Source organism: Balaenoptera physalus, assembly GCF_965194825.1.
Source record: "Balaenoptera physalus genome assembly, chromosome: 3".
Classification (NCBI taxonomy): Eukaryota; Metazoa; Chordata; class Mammalia; order Artiodactyla; family Balaenopteridae; genus Balaenoptera; species Balaenoptera physalus.
Genome location: NC_138890.1, coordinates 126,198,376 through 126,226,364, shown reverse-complemented (window position 1 = coordinate 126,226,364; position 27,989 = coordinate 126,198,376). Strand labels below are relative to the sequence as shown.

The following is a 27,989-nucleotide window of genomic DNA, read 5'->3' as shown; positions in this document are numbered from 1 at the left end:
TTTCCCCTAGACAGTTTGCAGTGTAAACCATCTTTAAATAAAATCATGTATGTATTTAACATAAACCTCCTAAACAAACAAAACAAAAAACCAAACTAAGCCACAAAAGCCCCCAAATTTGTCAAAATACATTTCTGTACTGAACTAAAAGAATACTGTTAAATATTAAGGGATGAGATATCAGGAAAGGACTACCTTCTAATTACAGACAAATTGCTGATTAATATTAAATAACATTAGGTAAATTGAATGAGGGGAAAAAAACATCTATACTCTTGAATTTCTTTGGTCCTTTGTAAATACAGTAAGTCCCCTACATATGAATGAGTTCCATTCCGAGAGCACGTTCGTAAGTTCAATTTGTTTGTTAAGTCCAACAAAGTTAGCCTAGGTACCCGACTAACACAATCGGCTATATAGTACTGTACTGTAATAGGTTTATAATACTTTTCACACAAATAATACATAAAAAACAAACAGAAAATAAAGAAAACATTTTTAATCTTACAGTACAGTACCTTGAAAAGTACAGTAGTACAGTACAACAGCTGGCATACAGGGGCTGGCATCAAGTGAAGAGCCAAGAAGAGTTACTAACTGGAAGAGGGAGAGGAGGTGGGAGATGGTAGAGCTGAAGGATCATCAGCAATAGGAGAAGGAGGGCAAGCTGCAATTTCACTCACACCTGACATTGATGGCACAGGTTCTGGTTCCTTGCCGGATTCAATTCTATCTACTCTCTTGAAAAAATGATCCAGTGATGTCTGGGTAGTAGTTCTTTTTTCCCTCATCATAGATGACACAGTAGCACTGGATTGCATTCTGAACGGCTGCTGCAACCTTCATGTACCGTTCTACGTTTGGGTCCTGTGCCTCAAAAACTAACAGTGCCTCCTCAAATAAAGAAACTCCCTTTGCCATTTCCTGAGTCATGAATCTCTTCCGTTCTTCAGCAGTACCAGATGCATCACCACTGCTTTTACATTTGCTCCCGGACATCCTAGGCTTGAAATAAAGATACTGCACTACTGTACTCTATACAGCACTGTAAAGCATGCAAAAGCACAACCACTTGTAGAGGATGCATGCATGTGACAATGTATGCCAGACAAGTGAACTAATTTATGTGATTGGACAGGCAAATGCACGTTCGCCTCTTTGAACATTCACAACTTGAAGGTTCGTCTGTAGGGGACTCACTGTACTGTAACATAAACTATTCTTGAGATATTTGCTACTACCACTTACAATTCCAAAAGCAAATTTCTTCAGGAAGTTCAAAGCACAGTCTAAAACCTTAATAATTTTGAAATTGTAGTACCACTAGACAGTAAGCATGTTCATACATACACACACATAACAGTGAGTCAGTAAGAGCTTATTATCCTTGCTTTTGTCATTTGATCTTTTTCTTGATGATATAATTTTCTAAGGCTGCACAGGTCTCAGTATAGTAAGACAATAATGTTTGTTCCCATCTATGTCAAGGCCTGCCCTCACATTTCCTAATTTGCATCAATAATTGATTATGATGTAATAATTTAATCAAAATCGATATATTTGTTATTTAGTCTTTTGTTTTCAATGAATGATATTCAGTCAACATTTAAATATATGAAATATAATAGAAGAAAATATATACAGAAACAAAATAGAAAGCAAAACTTCTACAAAAATAAGTTTTGAGACCCATTTTTTGGTGACATTTCTCTCTTTTCCCTTTTCATGTCTCTATTTCATAACAGCAGGACAACTAATTAGGTAAGTAACTAAAAATTAGTTGTTTTCTCATGGCTCACTATTTTTACTCTATCATTGAAAAAAAACAAAAACAAAAAACTTACCATATTCAAGAGTGTTGGTACAAGAGCTCTCTAGCTCTAAGGACCAAGGAAGGATTCAAGGAGCCCCCAGGACTACCTAAAGGATGTAGGTCAAGAACTCACACTCAGTCAGTCAGTAGTTCATCCTCACCCTTTCAGAGATTCTGAGCAATATCAGCAAGTTATCAGTGGAACTAACAACCACAACCTCTAGGCCCCTTCCTCTGTGTGCTTAGGAACCAATCTATGGTTTATTTGGGTAGGGGTCACTGGGATTCCAGCAGGTGGCCATGAAATAAATATGGACCCCTTCTATAATACTTTATTATTGGAATCTCTATGACATACTGGAATGAACACTGTCCTGGGTGGAAGTCATGAGACGGAACACAAATTCTGAGCCCTTAAGTGACTATGGTCAAGCATACCTTTTAAGGAAAAAAAAGGGAAAAAAGCTAGATTGAGGAAGCCATTCTCAATGTGAGGTTAGGGGAAAGCTGATGCTAATAAGGAAGCTTCACCAACTATTCCCTGTCCTGGAGGTTATTATATGTTAACTCCCTCCCCTTTCTCCCAGAGCGGATCTGTCCCAGGTCTTCTGATTGAAAATCACCTCTAGAATAAACCACTATTCATGGTGGGAGTGTTCTTTATCCTTCAAGATTGATGTGATAAGGAAAAAAAGGTCAAGAACCAATAGACTGGATGATCTCTAAGGTAGGAGAGCAGCACATTGTAATGAAAATGGTACAGGACTAGTAGGAAAGAAACCTGGATCATGGTGCTGGCTCTACTGTGACCAGCTAGTGACTTTGGAAGTTACTTGTTCTCATTTTCTTTTTCTACAAAACTGGTTTTTAAACTATTTGTTCTAAAGATTCTTACTAATTCTAAAGTTTTATGCATCTATTTAAAAAAAAACATAGTAGTATAGATGAATGGGGTAGAAAGTGTCCTTGGGGAATTAAGGGTCTTAGGCTTTCTGTCCTAGTATCTTTTGTTGTGTTCCTATGTGGCTGGGCTGCTCTCTATTCTGGCGCAGCTGTCTTTCTGGGTTCTCTCTTTACTAGCATGCTACAAATTTCCCTACTTATCTTTTCTATTTCCTACATTCCTTGTTTTCCTTTTTTCAGTCTATTCCCGTACTTTGGTAGAACACTTATTCCAGGGCTTTTCTAAGAAAGGGTAAGTGAGAGGCAAATTGTTTTCTGAGACTTTGAATGTCTGACAATGTCTTTATTCTACTTTCACACTTGGTTGATAATTTGGTTGGGTATATCATTCTAATTTGGATATAATTTTTCTTCAAAAATTTGAAAGCATTATCCGTATTCTACTAGCTTCCAGTATTGCCTTAGAGAAGTACGAAACTATTCTGACTCCTGATCCTTCACCTGTGTCCTGTTTTATCCTCAACTCTGGAAGTCTGGATTATATCTTTTTGTTTCCTATGATATGACGTTTCATAATGGTGTGCCTTTGTGTGGGTCTGCTTTTACCGCTGTGCCTGGTACGTGTTGAACCTTTTCATCTGGAAACTAATTCTTCAGTTCTTGAAAAAATTTTGTTTTCTTTTTCTGGGACTCATTTGAATGAAGTATTTCCTAGAATGACACTTCAATTGTTCTATCTTTTTTCTCTCTTTTTGCTCTTCTTATTTTTCTTCAACTTTATCTTCCAACTCTATCAAGTTTTCCATGTCTGCTTCTTTTTTAATTTTCAAAAGCTCTTTTGTTGTTTTTGTTCTTCTTTACAGTATCTTATTCATGTTTCATGTGTGGTGTATCTTAACTTTCTATGAAACTAAATATTAATGATTTCTGTTTTCTCCCTGTACAGACTCTGTATTTTTCAAGTTGATTTTTTCTGGTTTTTGTTTTGGTATCTATATTTCATGTGAGACCCTTTCCTCAGAAATTTAGTGCTCCTCATTGTCTAAAAAGCTGACTGGAAGCTTTTAGCAAGCAAAGCTTGGAAATCTGGACTTCACTGATAATCTGGTGAGGCCTTGTCTTCGAAGAATCCCTAATGTCAGTATCCTTATTTCATTCTTCTTAGACTGGTCAGATTTCCCAGAGATGTATCTTCAAATCTTCTGCCTGGGTGATATATGTCTGGGAACCAAATAGGTGAAGATGGCTAGAAGGCTCTCACCATTCTGTATCTAACGTTTAACTTAACTATTTTCATTTGTGTTTGGTGTGTCCCAGTTTAAAGACCGTTTGTCTTACCTGTCTAGAAAATAGACCTGTGGCAGTCTGCTGAGGCAACAGGGCTTCACAGAGTAGGGAAAGGGAACAGAACATATAACTACTTCACGTACCCAAGGATACTCATTATCAAGACTTTAGGGGGTTTTACAGTGTATAATCAGGTTACTTCTCAGTTTTCCACACTGTTAAAGGGTTGAGCTCTCTTAAAGTGTTCAGTCCATTATCACTAACCCATCTGCTTTTCAGCAAAATTTTTTGACTCTTATTTTCTTTGTCCTTGTGAGTTTATGTCTTTAAAAATTTCTTCTACTACTATTTTAGTGTTGTTTCAGTAGGGAGCAAAAGTAAATATATATCTTTATTTATGTATAAAGATCCTGCGGCATGCGGGATCTTAGTTCCCTGACCAGGGATTGAACCCATGCCCCCTGTAGTGGAAGCATAGATTCTTAACCACTGGACTGCCAGGGAAGTCCCAAAAGTAAATATTTATATTCAAGCAGCTATCTTTACCCTTAAGTTGTATATACTCATATTTACTGTTACTCTTGTTTGCTTTCTTTGGAACACTATCCCTCTTCTGCCTTCTCAGCTTGTCCTAGTACCCTGTCATTTGACTTTTTCACTTACCTTCACTGGATATAATATGGAAAGGTTAAAATTTTTTTAAGCATTTACTGTTCTCTGATGATCGAAAATAAGTTTAACCTTTTTTGTATCTCTCTCTTGCCATGCCTAAACCCATATACAAATAAGTTCCATTTTGCTTCCGTGTGACAACTACCATATAACATTTTGTAGTTTACAAAATATTTTCACATACAGCATCACATTTTATCCCTAAAAACCCCATTGCAAGGATAGGTTATTTTATACACAAGATGGGAAACAAATGGTTAAACAGTGGTCTGAAATCTGTTTTCTTTTTGAGGGGAAAGGAGAATGCCCCAGGAAAGAAAGAAGGTAACTTGGTCAAATCTCTTCATCAACATGCTAATGACAGACCTCCTGGAAATAAATTATTTGCTAGCCAGAGAATCCTTTTTTGTGGGGGGAGGAGGGGTGTGGCTTAAATAACAGAAATTTATTTCCTCACTGTTCTGAAAGCTAGAAGTCCATGATCAAGCCGTTGGCAAGAGAATCCTTATTTATAAACTGCTTATAGCAGGATGTCTAAGATTGTTTATGGCAAATAATCCTGGAATCTAGGGATTTATGGGGCACAAATCCATAATCCCTGGAAAATGTAACTATGGGCATAAAATTGAGATGCTTCGTGACCAAAATGACTTTCTTTCGTGTAAGTAATGTAGAAACCATTTATGTTAACCTTGGCCAGAGTGGGTACCTGGGAGATAGTACTATAGTCCTGGAACTCTTGCTGCTTTGCCTATGCCTCATGATCACTTGTATACTTGAAATTACAGCTGACCCTTGAACAACGCAGGGGTTAGGGATGTTGCCCCTCTGTGCTGTCCAAAGTCCAAGTGTAACTCATAGTTGCCCTCCATATATGCAGTTTCTCCATATCCATGGCTCCACATCTGCGGATTCCACCAACCACAGCTTATAAAGTATTGCAGTATGTATTACCAAAAAAAATCTGCGTAAAAGTGGACCCATGCAGTTCAAACCCATGTTGTTCAAGGGTCAACGGTATTAGTAAAGCTTGATACTGCTAAGATCTCTGATATGAATGAGTGTGATTTGACAATCCAATCCTTTGTGTTATCCCACAAGTAAACTGAAGTTCAGAGCAGTTAAGTGATTTGCTAAAAGTCACATACTAAAAAGTAGCCAAATAGGAATAGAAACCAAATCTTAAATCAGACTCTTTGTACCATGTGATACATCCCAGTAAGATGGAAAAACAAAAAACAAAACAAAACACAATAAAACCTGTGTTGGGGAATCAGAAATAGACTTGCCTGTTGGTTCTATCACTGACCAACTGTTTGACTTTGGGCAAATTACTTACAATGTTCAGAGCCTATTTCCTTACCTATGCAGTACTTCTTACATAAGAGGCAAAAGATATCTTAATGATGAAAATAATAGAACAATAGATAAACATGACATAATATAGCAGAACATTTAGAAACATTTTTAAAGGATGGAGGGGGAAAAAAAAGTATTGCTTACTTTTTTCTTGTAATGCTTGCAGTTTATTCAGTTCTTCATTTTCTTCATCACTCTCTTCACTACTTGTGCTGCTGACATCCAAAACTATGTCCCTTTTGGGGTCTACTCGGAGAAAATTGCGGCATTCAAAAGTCAGGTGACCAGCTAAGTAAAACAAACAAAAAAACATGAATGACAAAACTATATATACATTATATTCTTTGCTGTGTTTGTTCACTAAGCAACAAGTTACAATTTTAGTAATATAATGTTTAGTTTTAACTTTTATTCAGTGGGTGGTAGTTTGCTTTACCTGAATGAAATATTCAGAGGACTTTTTCTTTTCTTCAACAGGGCTTCTAATTCAATAAGCATGCTTTTTGGTTACTTCTTATGGATTTCAGGATATTGAATTTATGTACTTACTATGTACTAAAGAAAATATTCTCAACGTTGGATTTTATGTTTTATTCCTTTTCCATATACTTTTTTGCTTCTCAGCTTGACTACTATACTTATGCAATTACACAGCTGTCACCTAATTAAAGATGCCATAATAACATAATTGAACATGTTCTTCAAAAGAACACCTAAGATTCTAATTCTGACATCATTCAGTCCTTAAAGAGTCTCCCTATAAGAAAACTACAACAGGGCTTCCCTGGTGGCACAGTGGTTAACAATCCGCCTGCCAATGCAGGGTACACGGGTTCGAGCCCTGGTCCGGGAAGATCTCACATGCCACGGAGCAACTAAGCCCGTGCGCCACAACTACTGAGCCCACACTCTAGAGCCCACGAGCCACAACTACTGAAGCCCGTGCGCTTAGAGCCTGTGCTCTGCAACAATTGAAGCCACTGCAATGACATACCCGCGCACAGCAACGAACAGTAGCCCCCGCTCACTGCAACTAGAGAAAGCCCGTGCGCAGCAACGAAGACCCAATGCAGCCAAAAATAAATTAAAAAAAAAAAACTACAACAGTTATCTACTTATTGCATGATGCAATTAAAAAATCAAATATTATTGAATACAAACACCAGAAAAATACAGGAGATAAAATCACTAATAATACCTAAGTGCTTATCACCCACATGTTAACATTTTGTTTTATTCACTTAATTTTTTTTTAAAGTGAAAAACTGCATGTGTGTGTGCACACACACATACACAAAGTTGGAGAGCTTGCACCATCCCCTGGAACCCTGCCCCAATCCCATTCCATTCTTTCTTCAGAAGTTGGTATACTGAAGTTGGTGTCTTATCTTTTCAAAACAGAATATTGTATTTTTATTATTTTTTAACATAAACTCAATTATACTTACGTGTCATTCTGTAACTTGTTTCTGTCATTCAGTATTATGTTTTGTGATTTATCTATGTTAACATAAGTAGATATAATTATCTCATTTTATCTGATGAATAATGTCCCATTATATAAAAATATATTTACCCTTTCTACTACTGATAGGATCTTAGGTTGCTTCTAGTATTTTGCTATTATAAATAATGCTGAAATGCGTAGCTATACACGTCTCTCTGTGCACACATGGCACAGCTTCTCTAAGGCAGTAGCTTTTGAATTCTTTTGACTAGGGCTGACCGATGGTAAAAAATAACAATGCAACCAAGTATATTCATATACACATTCATATACATATACACACTAACCCACAAAAATTAAAACAAAAATTACATGAAGCATTATGACATGTGACATTCAAAAATAATCAATGCTGATAGAAACCACATAATTGATTTCACAACCCACTAATGATTCACTACAACCCTGGACTAGGATTTATTTCTAGTTCTCTTAATTAAGGGTGAAGCCTTTTGGAAGACCTAGACTTATACAAGAGCATCTCCTAGTAGGGTACCAATCTTGGGCGGGGCCCTGAGCCTTGCCTTTATTCCCTGCACCCTGCCAATACATGACAATAGAAGTTCAAGAACCTTGGGTTCAGCAAATACCCTCAAGACTTACCTCCTAGAGGTTCTGCTTTCCTTTGGTTGCTGGCCTCCAAGTATTCTTTAATTCTTTATTTTCTTCTAGCACACTAATATATCTAATATGTATTGCATATTTCATACAAGTTTCTTAGTTGTTTACAGAAGGGTCCAGTCTGCCATACTGCTGGAACCAAGTTTTCTCTATTGTGATTTCTTTCAAATGAATCATTCAGAAGTGTTCTTTTTAGTTTCCAAACATATGGAGCTTTCAGACTATGCTTTTGTTGATTTCTAAATTTATTACACTGTTATCAGAGAGTGAAGTCTGTATGACATCAGTTTTTTAGTATTTGCTGAGATTTCTTTTATGGCCTATCATGTAGTAAATTTAGGGAAAAACTTGATATGTATTTTAAAAGAATATACATCACTATTTGTTGATGTCTATTTTGTTGTTCAAATCTCCATCTTACTTTTTTGTGTAATAACTTCTGATAGTATAATTTTAAGTACCTTTATCACTATAGATTTGTCAATTTCTCCATTATTATTAGTTGAATCATATGAAGTTGCAACTTTTGTGAGTAAAACAGCTGATTATCAACAATATTCAACCTAATATCTATTTGCTCTTTTTTCCCCATCCCTTTATTTTAAAATTTTCTATGCAGTTTTTAGTTTTCTAAGTAGTTTCACTAATAATGACATGTAGCTGGACTTACTTTTTTAATTTAATTTGATACCAGACCAATTTTTCCTGTTAATTTCTTAGCTTCGACAAATAGTTCCTGCCTCACTGGGGGCAGTATAAATTCACTCCTCATACCTACTCAAGGTATAAGTTTGGGTTGCCAATTCTCGATTATTCCTTTTCTTCTAATTATTATTTTATAGGAACTTAATCACAGTAAACTTTCTCATCACTTTCCCTAGACAGTAAATGGAATTTTTCTAATTCCTGCTTTACTGCTTTTTTGAGCAATTTGGCTTTAAACAAGAGCCTCCACTCTGGCCATGCTGCCATCCAACAGGGGTCTAAAGCTTCATTCCATATCCCATAAAAGTCTACTCAGTAGGCCCGTGGACCTCACTGTTTTCAGCTATCATTCCCTGCTCTAGCTTTGAGCTCCTTTTCCTTTCCAACACCTGGGGATTTCCCTTTTATTCTTTTGAGCTGGATTATTTTTGTTTTTGTTGTTACTCTATTTTTCTCCAGTATCTCTCTGTTTTTGGAGCAGAAAGGAGGACTTTCTATGTTGCTTCAGCTTGCCATTCTGATCAGAACTCCTGATGATACAATTTTTCCTTTACTTAATCTAGCTTTGCATCCAAACACCTTATATTGTAATAAATATTTCACATAAATAAAATACTTAATAACCACACTGGCAGCAGTCTCTGTCTCACACCCATTTCAGCCTTACTTCAATGAAACTGACCCTAAACTGATAATAAGACAAGTTGCTTGTGAAGCTACAAATAAATTTTCCTTTTTTTTTTTAATTGGGGAATAAGTGAACAAACTTAGAAAATTATTCCAAAATATAGTTCTTGTTACCTCTTTTCTACATAGACTCTCAGGAGACAATGAGCAGAAAATTCTTTAAAAAAGAAAAAAAAAAAAACAGGCCGTGGACCTGCCTGGACATGGTGACTTCCAGCAGGTCCCGCCTCAGCCACATTCTCCAGCCAGCAGCTCCCAACCCCACCCACACCCACACCCCCCGGGGCCAACATCCTCTCCGTGTTTGTTTGTTTGTTTATTTATTATTTATTTATTATTTTTGGCTGCATTGGTTCTTTGTTGCTGTGCACAGGCTTTCTCTAGTTGCGGCGAGCGGGGGCTACTCTTTGTGGTGATGCGCGGGCTTCTCATTGCAGTGGCTTCACTTGTTGCAGAGCACGGGCTCTAGGTGCGTGGGCTTCAGTAGTTGTGGCACACGAGCTTAGTTGCTCCACAGCATGTGGGATCTTCCTGGACCAGGGATCGAACCCGTGTCCCCTGCATTGGCAGGTGGATTCTTAACCATCGCACCACCAGGGAAGTCCTGAGGAGAAAATTCTTAGATGACCAGAGACTTAAATTTTGACCACAGATATGTAGAGACATTTCAAGTTATAACATTTTAGTAGCTGACTGTAAAAAGTAACGTGGCTTTTTCAGAAATGGAAAAGCCAATCCTTAAATTCATACAAAAATGTAAGGGACCCTGAACAGCCAAAACAATCTTGAAAAAGAATAAAGGTGGAAGACTCACATTTCCTGATTTCAAAACTTACCACAAAGCTATAGTAATCAAAACAGGGTGATAGTGTCATAAGGATAGTCATATAGACCAATGGAATAGAATTTAGAGTCCAGAAATACACCCATACATATATAGCCAATTGCTTTTTGACGAGAGTGTCAAGTCTATTCAGTGGGGAAAGAACAGTCTCTTCAACAGATGGTGCTGGGACAACAGGATTTCCACATGCAAACACATGAAGTTGAACTCCTCACCTCACATCATATGCAAAAACTGACTCAAAATGGATTAAACACCACAACAATATAAGAGCTAAAACCATAAAACTCTTAGAAGAAAGCATGGGGTAAATCTTCTTTAACTTGGATTTGGCAATGGATTCTTACATATAAAACACCAACAGCACAAGTAACAAAAGATAAAACTGATAAGTTGGATTTCATCAAATTTTAAAACATTTGTGCAAAGAAATTATTATGAAAGTGAAAAGACAACCTACAGAATGGAAGAAAAGATTTGTAAATTATATATCTGATAGGGTTAACTATTTAGTATATATACAATTCCCGCAACTCAAGAACAAAAAGACAACTCAATTAAAACATGGGCAAAGAAATTGAATAGACATTTCTCCAAAGAAGATATACAAATGGCCAGTAAGACCATGAAAAGATACCCAACATCATTAGTCTTTAGAGAAATGCAAATGAAAACCATGAGATATCACTTCACATCTATTAAGATGGCTACAATTTTAAAAAAAGAAAAGAGAAAGGAAAGTAAGTGTTGGCAAGAATGTGGAGAAACTGGCACTCTTGTACATTTCTGGTGGGAATATAAAATGATGGAGCTGCTGTGGAAAACAGTTTGGCAACTCCTCAAGAAGCTGCACACAGATGACCCAGCATTCCACTCCTAGGTATATACCCCAAAGAATCGAAAACGAGGACTCAAACAGACACTTACACAACAAAATTCATTGCCCATTAATCACAATAGCCAAAAGGTAAAAACAATCCAAGTGTCTATCAATAGATGAATGGATAAAGAAAATGTGGTGTATCCATACAATGAAATATCATTCAGCCATAAAGAGGAATAAAGTTATGATACACACTACAACATGAATGAACTTTAAAAACATTATGCTAAGGGAAATAAGCCAGACACAAAATGACAAATACTATAAGATTCGACTTACATGAAATATCTAAAATGGCCAAATTCATAGAGATAGAAAGTAGATTAGAGGTTACCAGGGTCTGGGGGAAGGGAGGAGCGGGGAGGTACTGCTTAAGGTTTATAGAGTTTCTGTTTGGGGTGATGGAAAAGTTTTGTAATAGATAGTGGCGATGGTTGTACAACATTGTGAATGTAATTAATGCCACTGAATTGTATACTTAAAAATGGTTAAAATGGCAAATTATGTTATATGTATTTTACCACAATTTTTTTTCAATTTTATTTATTTTCTTATACAGCAGGTTCTTATTTGTTATCCATTTTATACATATCAGTGTATATATTCCAATCTCAACCACCCAATTCATCCCACCCCCCACCCCACACCTCCCCCGCCTCTTTCCCCCCTTGGTGTCCATACGTTTGTTCTCTACATCTGTGTCTCAATTTCTGCCCTGCAAACCGGTTCATCTGTACAATTTTTCTAGGTTCCAAATATATGTGTTAATCTACGATATTTGTTTTTCTCTATCTGACTTACTTCACTCTGTATGACAGCCTCTAGATCCATCCACGTCACTACAAATGACCCAATTTCGTTCCTTTTTATGGCTGAGTAATATTCCACTGCATATATGTACCACATCTTCTTTATCCATTCATCTGTTGATGGGCATTTAGGTTGCTTCCGTGACCTGGCTATTGTAAATAGTGCTGCAATGAACATTGGGGTGCATGTGTCTTTTTTTTTTTTTTTTTTAGTTATTTCTGAGATATACATTTTAAAGTAATAACTAGGATTATTACTTATAACATTATACCAGAACATATAAGATTTTTAGAAATTTCATGTGATGTCTGAAACATTTATATTAACATATTTCCATACATATTTCCATACAAATACAAATATAAGATTTTTAGAAATTTCATGTAATGTCTGAAACATTTATATTAACATATTTCCATACATATTTCCATACAAATACAAATATAAGATTTTTAGAAATTTCATGTAATGTCTGAAACATTTATATTAACATATTTCCATACAAATAACCCAATGAAAGTTTAGTATTAGTTGTTTTGTTTCCTTTTTTATACTGCAGGTTCTTATTAGGCATCAATTTTATACACATCAGTGTATACATGTCAATCCCAATCGCCCAATTCAGCACACCACCATCCCCACCTCACCACAGTTTTCCCCCCTTGGTGTCCATATGTCCATTCTCTACATCTGTGTCTCAACTTCTGCCCTGCAAACTGGCTCATCTGTACCATTTTTCTAGGTTCCACATACATGCATTAATATACGATATTTGTTTTTCTCTTTCTGACTTACTTCACTCTGTATGACAGTCTCTACATCCATCCACGTCTCAACAAATGACTCAATTTCATTCCTTTTTATGGCTGAGTAATATTCCATTGTATATATGTACCACACTTCTTTATCCATTCGTCTGTTGATGGGCATTTAGGTTGCTTCCATGACCTGGCTATTGTAAATAGTGCTGCAATGAACATTCGGGTGCATGTGTCTTTTTGAATTACGGTTTTCTCTGGGTATATGCCCAGTAGTGGGATTGCTGGGTCATATGGTAATTCTATTTTTAGTTTTTTAAGGAACCTCCATATTGTTCTCCATAGTGGCTGTATCAAGTTACATTCCCACCAACAGTGCAAGAGGGTTCCCTTTTCTCCACACCCTCTCCAGCATTTGTTGTTTGTAGATTTTCTGATGATGCCCATTCTAACAGGAGTGAGGTGATACCTCATTGTAGTTTTGATTTGCATTTCTCTAATAATTAGTGATGTTGAGCAGCTTTTCATGTGCTTCGTGGCCGTCTGTATGTCTTCTTTGGAGAAATGTCTATTTAGGTCTTCTGCCCATTTTTGGATTGGGGTGTTTGTTTCTTTGATATTGAGCTGAATGAGCTGTTTATATATTTTGGAGATTAATCCTTTGTCCGTTGATTCATTTGCAAATATTTTCTCCCATTCTGAGGGTTGTCTTTTCGTCTTGTTTATGGTTTCCTTTGCTGTGCAAAAGCTTTGAAGTTTCATTAGGTCCCACTTGTTTATTTTTGTTTTTACTTCCATTATTCTAGGAGGTGGATCAAAAAAGATCTTGCTCTGATTTATGTCAAAGAGTGTTCTTCCTATGTTTTCCTCTAAGAGTTTTATAGTGTCCAGTCTTATATTTAGGTCTCTAATCCATTTTGAGTTTATTTTTGTGTATGGTGTTAGGGAGTATTCTAATTTCATTCTTTTACATGTAGCTATCCAGTTTTCCCAGCACCACTTATTGAAGAGACTGTCTTTTCTCCATTGTATATCTTTGCCTCCTTTGTCATAGATTAGTTGACCATAGATGCGTGGGTTAATCTCTGGGCTTTCTATCTTGTTCCATTGATCTATGTTTCTGTTTTTGTGCCAGTACCATATTGTCTTGATTACTGTAGCTTTGTAGTATAGTCTGAAGTCAGGGAGTCTGATTCCTCCAGCTCCATTTTTTTGCCTCAAGACTGCTTTGGCTATTCAGGGTCTTTTGTGTCTCCATACAAATTTTAAGATGATTTGTTCTAGCTCCGTAAAAAATGCCATTGGTAATTTGATAGGGATTGCATTGAATCTGTAGATTGCTTTGGGTAGTATACTCATTTTCACAATGTTGATTCTTCCAATCCAAGAACATGGTATATCTCTCCATCTGTTGGTATCATCTTTAATTTCTTTCATCAGTGTCTTATAGTTTTCTGCATACAGGTCTTTTGTCTCCCTAGGTAGGTTTATTCCTAGGTATTTTATTCGTTTTGTTGCAATGGTAAATGGGAGTGCTTCCATAATTTCTCTTTCAGATTTTTCATCATTAGTGTATAGGAATGCAAGGGATTTCTGTGCATTAATTTTGTATCCTGCAACTTTACCATATTCATTAATTAGCTCTAGCAGTTTTCTGGTGGCAGTTTTAGGATTCTCTATGTATAGTATCATGTCATCCGCAAACAGTGACAGTTTTACTTCCTCTTTTCCAATTTGTATTCCTTTTATTTCTTTTTCTTCTCTGATTGCCGTGGCTAGGACTTCCAGAACTATGTTGAATAATAGTGGTGAGAGTGGACATCCTTGTCTCGTTCCTGATCTTAGAGGAAATGCTTTCAGTTTTTCACCATTGAGAATGATGTTTGCTGTGGGTTTGTCATATATGGCCTTTATTGTGTTGAGGTAGGTTCCCTCTATGCCCACTTTCTGGAGAGTTTTTATCAGAAATGGGTGTTGAATTTTGTCAAAAGCTTTTTCTGCATCTATTGAGATGATCATATGGTTTTTATTCTTCAATTTGTTAATATGGTGTATCACATTGATTGATTTGTGTATATTGAAGAATCCTTGCATCCCTGGGATAAATCCCACTTGATCGTGGTGTATGATCCTTTTAATGTGTTGTTGGATTATGTTTGCTAGTATTTTGTTGAGGATTTTTGCATCTATATTCATCAGTGATATTGGTCTGTAATTTTCTTTTTTTGTACTGTCTTTGTCTGGTTTTGGTATCAGGGTGATGGTGGCCTCATAGAATGAGTTTGGGAGTGTTCCTTCCTCTGCAATTTTTTGGAAGAGTTTGAGAAGGATGGGTGTTAGCTCTTCTCTAAATGTTTGATAGAATTCACCTGTGAAGCCATCTGGTCCTGGACTCTTGTTTGTTGGAAGATTTTTAATCACAGTTTCAATTTCACTACTTGTGATTGGTCTGTTCATATTTTCTGTTTCTTCCTGATTCAGTCTTGGAAGGTTATACCTTTCTAAGAATTTGTCCATTTCTTCCAGGTTGTCCATTTTATTGGCATAAAGTTGCTTATAGTAGTCTCTTAGGATGTTTTGTATTTCTGCAGTGTCTGTTGTAACTTCTCCTTTTTCATTTCTGATTTTATTGATTTGAGCCCTCTCCCTCTTTTTCTTGATGAGTCTGGCTAATGGCTTATCAATTTTGTTTATCTTCTCAAAGAACCAACTTTTAGTTTTATTGATCTTTGCTGTTGTTTTCTTTGTTTCTATTTCATTTATTTCTGCTCTGATCTTTATGATTTCTTTCCTTCTGCTAACTTTGGGTTTTGTTTGTTCTTCTTTCTCTAGTTTCTTTAGGTGTAAGGTTAGATTGTTTACTTGAGATTTTTCTTGTTTCTTTAGGTAGGCTTGTATAGCTATAAACTTCCCTCTTAGAACCGCTTTTGCTGCATCCCATAGGTTTTGGGTCGTCGTGTTTTCATTGTCATTTGTCTCTAGGTATTTATTTATTTCCTCTTTGATATCTTCAGTGATCTCTTGGTTATTTAGTAATGTATTGTTTAGCCTCCATGTGTTTGTCTTTTTTACGTTTTTTTCACTGTAATTCATTTCTAATCTCATAGCGTTGTGGTCAGAAAAGATGCTTGGTATGATTTCAACTTTCTTAAATTTACTGAGGCTTGATTTGTGACCCAAGATGTGATCTATCCTGGAGAATATTCCGTGCGCACTTGAGAAGAATGTGTAACCTGATGTTTTGGGATGGAATGTCCTATATATATCAATTAAATCTATCTGGTCTATTGTGTCATTTAAAGCTTCTGTTTCCTTATTTATTTTCATTTTGGATGATCTGTCCATTGGTGTAAGTGAAGTGTTAAAGTCCCCCACTATTCTTGTGTTACCATCGATTTCCTCTTTTATAGCTGTTAGCAGTTGCCTTATGTATTGAGGTGCTCCTATGTTGGGTGCATATATATTTATAATTGTTATATCTTCTTCTTGGATTGATCCCTGGATCATTATGTAGTGTCCTTCCTTGTCTCTTGTAACATTCTTTATTTTAAAGTCTATTTTATCTGATATGAGTATAGTTACTCCAGCTTTCTTTTGATTTCCATTTGCATGGAATATCTTTTTCCATCCCCTCACTTTCAGTCTGTATGTGTCCCTAGATCTAAAGTGGGTCTCTTGTAGACAGCATATATATGGGTCTTGTTTTTCTATCCATTCAGCCAGTCTATGTCTTTTGGTTGGGGCGTTTAATCCATTCACGTTTAAGGTAATTATCGATATGTATGTTCCTATGACCATTTTCTTAATTGTTTTGGGTTTGTTTTTGTAGGTCCTTTTCTTCTCTTGTGTTTCCCACTTAGAGAAGTTCCTTTAGCATTTGTTGTAGAGCTGGTTTGGTGGTGCTGAATTCTCTCAGCTTTTGCTTGTCTGTAAAGCTTTTGATTTCTCCATCAAATCTAAATGAGATCCTTGCCGGGTAGAGTAATCTTGGTTGTAGGTTCTTCCCTTTCATCACATTAAGTATATCATGCCACTCCCTTCTGGCTTGCAGAGTTTCTGCTGAGAAATCAGCTGTTAACCTTATGGGAGTTCCCTTGTATGTTATTTGTCGTTTTTCCCTTGCTGCTTTCAATAATTTTTCTTTGTCTTTAATTTTTGCCACTTTGATTACTATGTGTCTCGGCGTGTTTCTCCTTGGGTTTATTCTGTATGGGACTCTCTGCGCTTCCTGGACTTGGGTGGCTATTTCCTTTCTCATGTTAGGGAAGTTTTCGACTATAATCTCTTCAAATATTTTCTCTGGTCCTTTCTGTCTCTCTTCTCCTTCTGGGACCCCTATAATGCGAATGTTGTTGCGTTTAATGTTGTCCCAGAGGTCTCTTAGGCTGTCTTCATTTCTTTTCATTCTTTTTTCTTTAGTCTGTTCTGCAGCAGTGAATTCCACCATTCTGTCTTCCAGGTCACTTATCCGTTCTTCTGCCTCAGTTATTCTGCTATTGATTCCTTCTAGTGTAGTTTTCATTTCAGTTATTGTATTGGTCATCTCTGTTTGTTTGTTCTTTAATTCTTCTAGGTCTTTGTTAATCATTTCTTGCATCTTCTCAATCTTTGCCTCCATTCTTATTCCGAGGTCCTGGATCATCTTCACTATCATTATTCTGAATTCTTTTTCTGGAAGGTTGCCTATCTCCACTTCATTTAGTTGTTTTTCTGGGTTTTTTTCTTGTTCCTTCATCTGGTACATAGCCCTCTGCCTTTTCATCTTCTCTATCTTTCTGTAACTGTGGTTTTTGGTCCACAGGCTGCAGGATTGTAGTTTTTCTTGCTTCTGTTGTCTGCCCTCTGGTGGTTGAGGCTATCTAAGAGGCTTGATGGGAGGCTCTGGTGGTGGGTAGAGCTGACTCGCATGTGTCTTTTTGAATTATGGTTTTCTCTAGGTATATGCCCAGTAGTGGGATTGCTGGGTCATGTGGTAATTCTATTTTTAGTTTTTTAAAGCACCTCCATACTGTTCTCCACAGTGGCTGTATCAATTTACATTCCCACCAACAGTGCAAGAGGGTTCCCTTTTCTCCACACCCTCTTCAGCATTTGTTGTTTGTACATTTTCTGATGATGGCCATTCTAACTGGTGTGAGGTGATACCTCATTGTAGTTTTGATTTGCACTTCTCTAATAATTAGTGACATTGAGCAGCTTTTCATGTGCTTCTCGGCCATCTGTATGTCTTCTTTGGAGAAATGTCTATTTAGGTCTTCTTCCCATTTTTTGATTGTATTGTTTTTTTAATACTGAGCTGCATGAGCTGTTTATATATTTTGGAGATTAATCCTTTGCCTGTTGATTCATTTGCAAATATTATCTCCATTCTGAGGGTTGTCTTTTCATCTTGTTTCTAGTTTCCTTTGCTTTGCAAAAGCTTTTAAGTTTCATTAGGTCCCATTTGTTTATTTTTGTTTTTATTTCCATTTCTCTAGGAGGTGGATCAAAAAGATCTTGCTGTGATTTATGTCAAAGAGTGTTCTTCCTATGTTTTCCTCGAAGAGTTTAATAGTGTCCAGTTTTACATTTAGTCCTCTAATCCATTTTGAGTTTATTTTTGTGTATGGTGTTAGGGAGTGTTCTAATTTCATTCTTTTACATGTAGCTGTCCAATTTTCCCAGCACCACTTATTGAAGACACTGTCTTTTCTCCATTGTATATCCTCGCCTCTTTTGTCATAGACTAGTTGACCATAGGTGTGTGGGTTTATCTCTGGACTTTCTATCCTGTTCCATTGATCTCTGTTTCTGTTTTTGTGCCAGTACCATATTGTCTTCATTACTGTAGCTTTGTAGTATAGTCTGAAGTCAGGGAGTCTGATTCCTCCAGCTCCATCTTTTTTTTACCTTCAAGATTGCTTTGGCTATTCAGGGTCTTTTGTGTCTCCATACAAATTTTAAGATTTTTTTGTTCTAGTTCTGTAAAAAATGGCATTGGTAATTTGATAGGGATTGTATTGAATCTGTAGATTGCTTGGGGTAGTATACTCATTTTCACAATATTGATTCTTCCAATCCAAGAACATGGTATATCTCTCCATCTGTTGGTATCATCTTTAATTTCTTTCATCAGTGTCATAGTTTTCTGCCTACAGGTCTTGTCTCCCTAGGTAGGTTTATTCCTAGGTATTTTATTCTTTTTGTTGCAGTGGTAAATGGGAGTGTTTCCTTAATTTCTCTTTCAGATTTTTCATTAGTGTATAGGAATGCAAGAGATTTCTGTGCTTTAGTTTTGTATCCTGCAATTTTGATTAGCTCTAGTAGTTTCCTGGTGGCATCTTTAGGATTCTCTATGTATAGTATCATTTCATCTGCAAACAGTGACAAGTTTTACTTCCTCTTTTCCAATTTGTATTCCTTTTATTTCTTTTTCTTCTCTGATTGCCGTGGCTAGGACTTCCAAAACTATGTTGAATAATAGTGGTCAGAGTGGACATCCTTGTCTTGCTCCTGATCTCAGAGGAAATGCTTTCAGTTTTCCACCATTAAGAAGGATGTTTGCTGTGGGTTTGTCGTATATGGCCCTTATTATGTTGAGGTAGGTTCCCTCTATGCCCACTTTCTGGAGAGTTTTTATCAGAAATGGGTGTTGAATTTTGTCAAAAGCTCTTCCCGCATCTATTGAGATGATCATATGGTTTTTATTCTTCAATTTGTTAATACGGTGTATCACATTGATTGATTTGCATATATTGAAGAAGCCTTGCATCCCTGGGATAAATCCCACTTGATCATGGTGGATGATCCTTTTAATGTGTTGTTGGATTATGTTTGCTAGTATTTTGTTGAGGATTCTTGCATCTCTATTCATCAGTGATATTGGTCTGTAATTTTCTTTGTTTGTAGTATCTTTATCTGGTTTTGGTATCAGGGTGATGGTGGCCTCATAGAATGAGTTTGGGAGTGTTCCTTCCTCTGCAATTTTTTGGAAGAATTTGAGAAGGATGGGTGTTAGCTCTTCTCTAAATGTTTGATAGAATTCACCTGTGAAGCCGTCTGGTCCTGGACTTTTGCTTGTTGGAAGATTTTTAATCACAGTTTCAATTTCATTACTTGTGATTGGTCTGTTCATATTTTCTATTTCTTCCTGGTTCAGCCTTGGAAGGTTATACCTTTCTAAGAATTTGTCCATTTCTTCCAGGTTGTCCATTTTATTGGCATAGAGTTGCTTGTAGTAGTCTCTTAGGATGCTTTGTATTTCTGCGGTGTCTGTTGTAACTTCTCCTTTTTCATTTCTAATTTTACTGATTTGAGTCCTCTCCCTCTTTTTCTTGGTGAGTCTGGCTAATGGTTTATCAATTTTGTTTATCTTCTCATTGAACCAGCTTTTAGTTTTATTGATCTGTCCTATTGTTTTCTTTGTTTCTATTTCATTTATTTCTGCTCTGATCTTTATGATTTCTTTCTTTCTACTAACTTTGGGTTTTGTTTATTCTTCTTTCTCTAGTCCCTTTAGGTGTAAGGTTTGATTGTTTATTTGAGATTTTTCTTGTTTCTTGAGGTAGGCTTGTATTGCTATAAACTTCCCTCTTAGAACTGCTTTTTCTGCATCCCATAGGTTTTGGATCGTCGTGTTTTCATTGTCATTTGTTTCTAGGTATGTTTTGATTTCCTCTTTGATTTCTTCAGTGATCTCCTAGTTATTTAGTAACATATTGTTTAGCCTCATGTGTTTGTGTTTTTTATGTTTTTTTCCCTGTAATTGATTTCTAATCTCATAGCGTTGTGGTCAGAAAAGATGCTTGATATGATTTCAATTTTCTTAAATTTACTGAGGCTTGATTTGTGACCCAAAATCTGATCTATCCTGGAGAATGTTCCATGTGCAATTGAGAGGAAAGTGTAATCTGCTGTTTTTGGATGGAATGTCCCATAAATATCAATTAAATCTATCTGGTCTATTATGTCATTTAAAGCTTGTGCTTCCTTATTAATTTTCACTTTGGATGATCTGTTCATTGGTGTAAGTGAGGTGTTAAAGTCCCCCACTATTATTGTGTTACTGTCGATTTTCTCTTTTAGAGCTGTTAGCAGTTGCCTTATGTATTGAGGTGCTCCTATGTTGGGTGCATATATATTTATAATTGTTATATCTTCTTCTTGGATTGATCCCTGGATCATTATGTAGTGTCCTTCCTTGTCGCTTGTAACATTCTTTATTTTAAAGTCTATCTTATCTTACATGAGAATTGCTACTCCAGTTTACTTTTGATTTCCATTTTCATGGAATATCTTTTCCATCCCCTCACTTCCAGTCTGTATGTGTCCCTCGTTCTGAAGTGGGTCTCTTGTAGACAGCATATATATGGGTCTTGTTTCTGTATCCATTCAGCAAGCCTGTGTCTTTTGGTTGGAGCATTTAATCCACTCACATTTAAGGTAATTCTCAATACGTATGTTCCTATTACCATTTTCTTAATTGTTATGGGTTTGTTTCTGTAGGTCGTTTTCTTCTCTTGTGTTTCCCACTTAGAGAAGTTCCTTTAGCATTTGTTGTAGAGCTGGCTTGGTGGTGCTGAATTCTCTTAGGTTTTGCTTGTCTGTAAAGCTTTTGATTTCTCTGTCGAACCTGAATGAGATCCTTTCCGGGTAGAGTAATCTTGGTTGTAGTTTTCTCCCTTTCATCACTTTAAATATATCATGCCACTCCCTTCTGGGCTGTAGAGTTTCTGCTGAGAAATCAGCTGTTAACCTTATGGGAGTTCCCTTGTATGTTATTTGTCATTTTTCCCTTGTCGCTTTCAATAGTTTTTTTTTGTCTTTAATTTTTGTCAATTTGATTACTATGTGTCTCGGTGTGTTTCTCCTTGGGTTTATCCTGCCTGGAACTCTCTGTACTTCCTGGACTTGGGTGGCTATTTCTTTTCCCATGCTAGGGAAGTTTTAGACTATAATCACTTCAAATATTTTCTCGGGTCCTTTCTCTCTCTCCTCCTTCTGGGACCCCTATAATGCGAATGTTGCTGCGTTTAATGTTGCCCCAGAGGTCTCTTAGGCTGTCTTCATTTCTTTTCATTCTTTTTTCTTTATTCTGTTCCATGGCAGTGAATTCCACCATTCTGTCTTCCAGGTCACTTATCTGTTCTTCTGCCTCAGTTACTCTGCTATTGATTCCTTCTAGTGTATTTTCTAGTGTATTTTTCATTTCTGTTATTGTATTGTTCATCTCTGTTTGTTAATTCTTCTAGGTGTTTGTTCTTTAATTCTTCTAGGTCTTTGTTAAACATTTATTGCATCTTCTTGATCTTTGCCTCCACTCTTTTTCCGAGGTCCTGGATCATCTTCACTATCATTATTCTGAATTCTTTTTCTGGAAGGTTGCCTATCTCCACTTCATTTAGTTGTTTTTCTGGGGTTTTATCTTGTTCCTTCATCTGGTACATAGCCCTCTACCTTTTCAACTTGTCTATGTTTCTGTGACTGTGGTCTTTGTTCCACAGGCTGCAGGATTCTAGTTCTTCTTGCTTCTGCTGTCTTCCCTCTGGTGGATGAGGCTATCTAAGAGGCTTGTACAAGTTTCCTGATGGGAGGGACTGGTGGTGGGTAGAGCTCACTGTTGCTCTGGTGGGCAGAGCTCAGTAAAACTGTAATCCGCTTGTCTGCTGATCGGTGGGGCTGGGTTCCCCTCCCTGTTGGTTGTTTGGCCTGAGGCGACCCAACACTGGAGCCTACCGGGCTCTTTGGTGGGGCTAATGGCAGGTTCTGGGAGGGCTAATGCCAAGCAGTACTTCCCAGAACTTCTGCTGCCAGTGTCCTTGTCCTCACAATGAGACACAGCCACTCCCCGCCTCTGCAGGAGACCTTCCACCACTAGCAGGTAGGTCTGGTTCAGTCTTCTATGGGGTCACTGCTCCTTCCCCTGGGTCCCTATGCATACACTACTTTGCATGTGCCCTCCAAGAGTGGAGTCTCTGTTTCCCCCAGTCCTGTCAAAGTCCTGCAATCAAATCCCACTAGCCTTCAAAGTCTGATTCTCTAGGAATTCCTCCTCCCGTTGCCAGTCCACCGGTTGGGAAGCCTGACGTGGGGCTCAGAACCTTCACTCCAGTGCGTGGACTTCTGTGGAATAAGTGTTCTCCAGTTTGTGAGTTACCCACCCAGCAGTTATGGGATTTGATTTTATTGTGACTGCGCCCCTCCTACCATCTCACTGTGGCTTCTCCTGTGTCTTTGGATGTGGGGTATCTTGTTTGGTGAGTTCCAGTGTGTTCCTGTTGATGATTGTTCAGCGGTTAGCTGTGATTCTGGTGCTCTTGCAAGAGGGAGAGAGCGCACGTCCTTCTGCTCCGCCATCTAGAACCAATCTCCTACCACAATTTTTTTAAATGTACCATGGCACAGTATAGAGTCTTACTAATAACCAGATTTCAATTTTCAGTTTTCTTATTTAATAGCAGAGTAATCCTCTTGAGCCTGTTTTCTGATTTGTCACAATAATTATTTATAACAATAATAATCAATAATAATGATTTTTGGCAAAGCATTGATGTAAAACTTGCATTAACTAATTTAATCTTTACAACAAGTCTATGGAACTAAGTATTATAATTATGTCATTTTATAGACACAAAACTGAAGCACAGAGTGGTTAAGTAACTTTCCTAAAGTCACACAGCTAGTAACTGCCAGCTAAGGTTTGCACCTACATGCCAGACCAACGGTTTTGAATGTTCATAAAAATAGAGACTATGAAACCTACTTCACAGCATTGTTTTAGGAATGAAATGCAATGAATCATATCTTTAAACTGCTTAGTACAGACCCTAGCACCAAGTAGATATTCAATACACAGTACCAGGTTCTTACCAGTTATTGTACCAATAAAAGCAAAGGCATATTCTCCCTTGTTCTCACTCAAGGAGTGGCTATGTGGGCAACTCTAAGTGTCCAGTAACAATAAAACCTACAGTTTCATTTAGACTGTTCAGATAAAAATGTGTCAATGCATTAAAAAAACTCTTGTTTTATAATTAGGGTGCCCATGCACTTCTTTCTTGGCCTACAGTGTGTACAGACTAGGCTAACAAGTACTAATTTTTACCAGGCTTTGTCTCTACCTAAGGTCCTGAGTTTTGAGATGATGAAAGCTACATTATAAACTTCTGAATTCTTAAACCCAGTTAATTCCCCAAACTTCACATCCCTATCATTTTGGTTCCCACCCAAAAGTGCAGGTCTCTGTATTCATATTACTTCCCTGAAGTCTCATCCACACATTGCTCTTTCTGTTCCTCTGACTTAATTAATCATCACCCCCTTCTGTTCCCATCTTTTTATGACAGCTTCTGAAACCTGCAATCCCTGGTGAACAAACTGTGCTACCTGTTCACAGAATGCTCCCTCTACTGCTTTTTTTAAGGGATACTTGGCTCTTTCCTGCAGACGCTTCTTTACAGCTTACCTCTGTATTATTAGCATCCTCCAGGCTCCTCAACACTGCTTCCACATAGCGGTCCCCTATGCTCCCCTTCAGCCCTCTGCTGCTGTGTAACAGCCCCATCCACCAAAATTGTTGGAGCCTGGCTCACACTCTAGCTCTTTACCTTAAGCCCTTCCATAGCTTGGACGGACATCCTATGGCTTTGGATGGCTTTTCAGCTCCTTGACATTCTAGATGCCATGGCCACACAAGGTTCCTTGTCATCACCTGGAACTGTATCATGTCTGAAATTTTAAACTCCACTATTATAGTACTTTGACTATAACCTTTTATCCTTCTAGCTTCCTTATTCCCTTATACCCATGCACAGATCTGTTTCTGAATCTCGTTAAGACCTTCAGTCACTTAATCGCTTCATTTTTTTCTTAGTCTATCATTCCTGACCATCTGAACACTCTTTTATAAGCCTCATTGACTCTTTCATATTCCCGTTTTACTGTACCTCACTGTAAAACAACTAGTCTGGGTCAAAGCTATCCTTTCTTTGAGTCGTGCCTACCCCTGAGCAGCCAAACAATGCTTGAACACAATCACACATTCATGGACATGAGAACAAACACAAACTTTTTCATTTTTTGTTTGTCTTTGGTCAACTTCCTCTCCTATTTCCCTTAATGACTTTTCCAAACTAATGCCTGACTTAAATCATTCTTCGACCATTCCCTGGCCCACTCAGTGCCTCCTCCCAAAACAGATGATCCTGCCTCCTAATTTACAAAGAAAATTAAGATTAACAGGCAGCATCTCCTTCTACTTTGTCTCTGCACCTGAAAACAACCATATTTTTCTCACCTAGTTTCCTCCAGACTTAAGAGGTATCCTTGTCATACCTCGTAAGAGAAACTTCCATAATCTTCTCCTGTCTCCAATATCTACAAGATCTCTTCTAATATCCTCTTGGTCTATATATACATCTTATACTTCAAATATAAAACCCTCCATTTATCCCATATTCCCTTCTAGGAATTATTCAATATGATATGCATGTTTGTGTCCCCCAAAATTCATATGTTGAAATTCTAACCCCCACAGGTGATGGTATTAGTAGGTGGGGCCTCTGCAAGGTGATTAGGTTCTGAGGGTGGTATCCTCATGAATGGGATTAGTGCCTTCTAAAAGAGACTCCAGAGAGATCCCTAGCCTCTTCCGCCAACTGGGGATACAACAAAAATCTGTGACTTGGAAAAGGGCTTTCACCCGACCATGCTGGCATCCAGAACTCGGACTTTCAGCTTCTAGAACTGTGAGCAATACATCTCTGTTGTTTATAAGCTACCCAGCCTGTGTTATTTTGTTATAGCAGCCCATATGGACCTTAAGACAGTACCCTACTTTTCTCGTGTAAGTTGCTTTCTTTTTTTTTTTTTTTTTTTAATTTTATTTATTTATTTATTTTTGGCTGCGTTGGGTCCTCGTTGCTGCGCACGGGCTTCTCTAGTTACGTGAGCGGGGGCTACTCTTTGTTGCAGTGTGTGGGCTTCTCGTTGTGGTGGCTTCTCTTGTGGAGCACAGGCTTCAGTAGTTGTGGCAAGTGGGCTCTAGAGCACAAGCTCAGTAGCTGTGGCGCACTGGCTTAGTTGCTCTGCGGCATGTGGGATCTTCCTGGACCAGGGCTTGAACCTGTGTCCCCTGCATTGGCAGGCAGATTCTTAACCACTGTGCCACCAGGGAAGTCCCTCATGTAAATTTCTTGAAAAATGGAAATAACATAGACCCTATCCCTCACCATTCAGGCCTGAATCTACATAGTTTGTTTCATGACCTACAACTCTACTTAAACTGATCTTGCTAAGGTCAGCAAAGCATTCTACCTGGCAAATCCAGTGAACATTTTTCAATCTGTTTCTCACAAATCTTATCTATTACACCTGACATTTCTCCTCAACCTTGAAAACCTTTACTCCTTCGGCTTATATGATGCTGCCTAGTCCTGCTTCTCCTGGCATTGTACCTTCTTGATCGCTTTTTCCTCAGCTCATGCCTATCTATTTTACTCCATCTGTTGATATTTTACTCCACCAAGAGTCTGTTACTCATTGTTCCAAAATTTGTTTATATAATACCATGTAAGTCAAAAAATATGAATGTGGAAAAAAAAAAAAAAGAGTAGTTGTTTCCATGAAACAAAGCAGTACTTCTGGAAAGGCTTGATTTAGACGAACTGCTTTAAAAAAGCAGTTTTCAAATTAGGTCTTGGTAAGAAGACTGCAAAGATAGGAGAAAAAAACCTAAAACAGTGAGAAAAGGTATCTTTTTTTCTCAAAGGGGGTGTCATTGGCATTTTGGGCCAGACAATTCTTCATTGTCCGAGACACTGCAGGATGTTTATAGTTCCTGGACCCTACATACTACATGTCATACTGCTCTTCTCCGGTATGACAGTTGTTATGGGCAACTAAACAAAAAAACCTTCACATATTTCCAGGGAAGCTGTATCACCTCTAGTTGAGAACTAATGATAGAAGGATTTTGCACTCAGATTTCTTTACAAGTATCTTAACTGCTTGCTCATCTTTGAAGAAACAAACTACAAAAAGTAGAAAATACATGTCAAATATGATTTGCACTCAAAAGATTGTGCGTAACACCAATTAGCAGACCCATAGCAAAGAAAAGGTCATGACTGTATATTATATCAATAGATTAGCATTTTTAAGTTAAATAAAATGTTTTTATTTCCTATTGCTGTAATCAAATGCTCTGAGAAACTACTGAGTGTACTGTATTGAACCTCATTTTAGCATATTTTCTGAGAACTGTCATAATTATCTGAGACATTTATTGCATGGACAAAGGCTTAGCGTCCTTGTAGCTTTTAAATATTCAGAAGTTGCCAACTTCAAAAAAATTCAAATAAAAACTCATTATAGAAATTACCATTTTTCTAATTTTGCTGAGGAAATTCTGCCACGAAAAAGTGAGATCTATGTTAACCTAGCAACACATTCATGTTTAATTTGAAACTTTTAAAAAACAATATAACCATTATTGAAACATACTGACAATAAAATATTTTTCAATCAAGTACTGAAGTTTTAAAAAGTGTACAATCTAAACCACTCTTTTCACAATAATAGAGAGAAAATACTCTTTCGTACCTCACTGACAAATATTCAAATTCTTAGGCATTAAAAACATTTTGAAGGGTTTTGTTGACCTTTGTCTTACCTCTACAAGCAACACAAAGATTCTGGCCTCCAAATAACAGATAATTTTTAAAATGTAGTTTCTATTAGAAAGAGGTGCATACTGAGAAGACTTTCATCTCTAGCAGCTGTAAGATGTAAATTTAACCCAGAAGGGAAATATTACTAAATTTTTCCATAGGAGACAAATTAGAAATTGTTTATAATTTAATCACCAAAATCAAAAGAAAGATTTGAATAATATAGCAGAAGGCACTAAACTTGGACAGACAGTCAAAACTATTTGCTTACTTGGCTTCTCTAAATAAATTATAATTACTACAGATGCTTCCATTATTGTCTAATATAAAATAGCAATGAGGAAACTAGATCAACAAGAATTCTATTTCCAAAAAAATGATTTTAATTGCCTTCCTACAAGTCTTAAGTTAAAAGGAGTCCAAGGAGATGAACTGGTATTAGTAGACAGACTGGGAAATCCATTCTAGATTTTGAAGTGAATACAGCATCGA

At 37.2% G+C, this 27,989-nt stretch overlaps 1 protein-coding gene across 2 annotated transcripts in view; it reads right to left on the bottom strand.

Moving 5' to 3' along the window:
• Positions 1–27,989, bottom strand: part of SREK1IP1 (SREK1 interacting protein 1) — a 61,537-nt gene that overhangs the window by 20,792 nt on the left and 12,756 nt on the right. For both annotated transcript variants that reach the window (XM_082457421.1, XM_082457420.1), the window contains exon 4: positions 6,179–6,322. In XM_082457421.1, the coding sequence (XP_082313547.1) occupies positions 6,179–6,322 (144 nt within the window). The remainder of the gene's footprint in view (positions 1–6,178; positions 6,323–27,989) is intronic.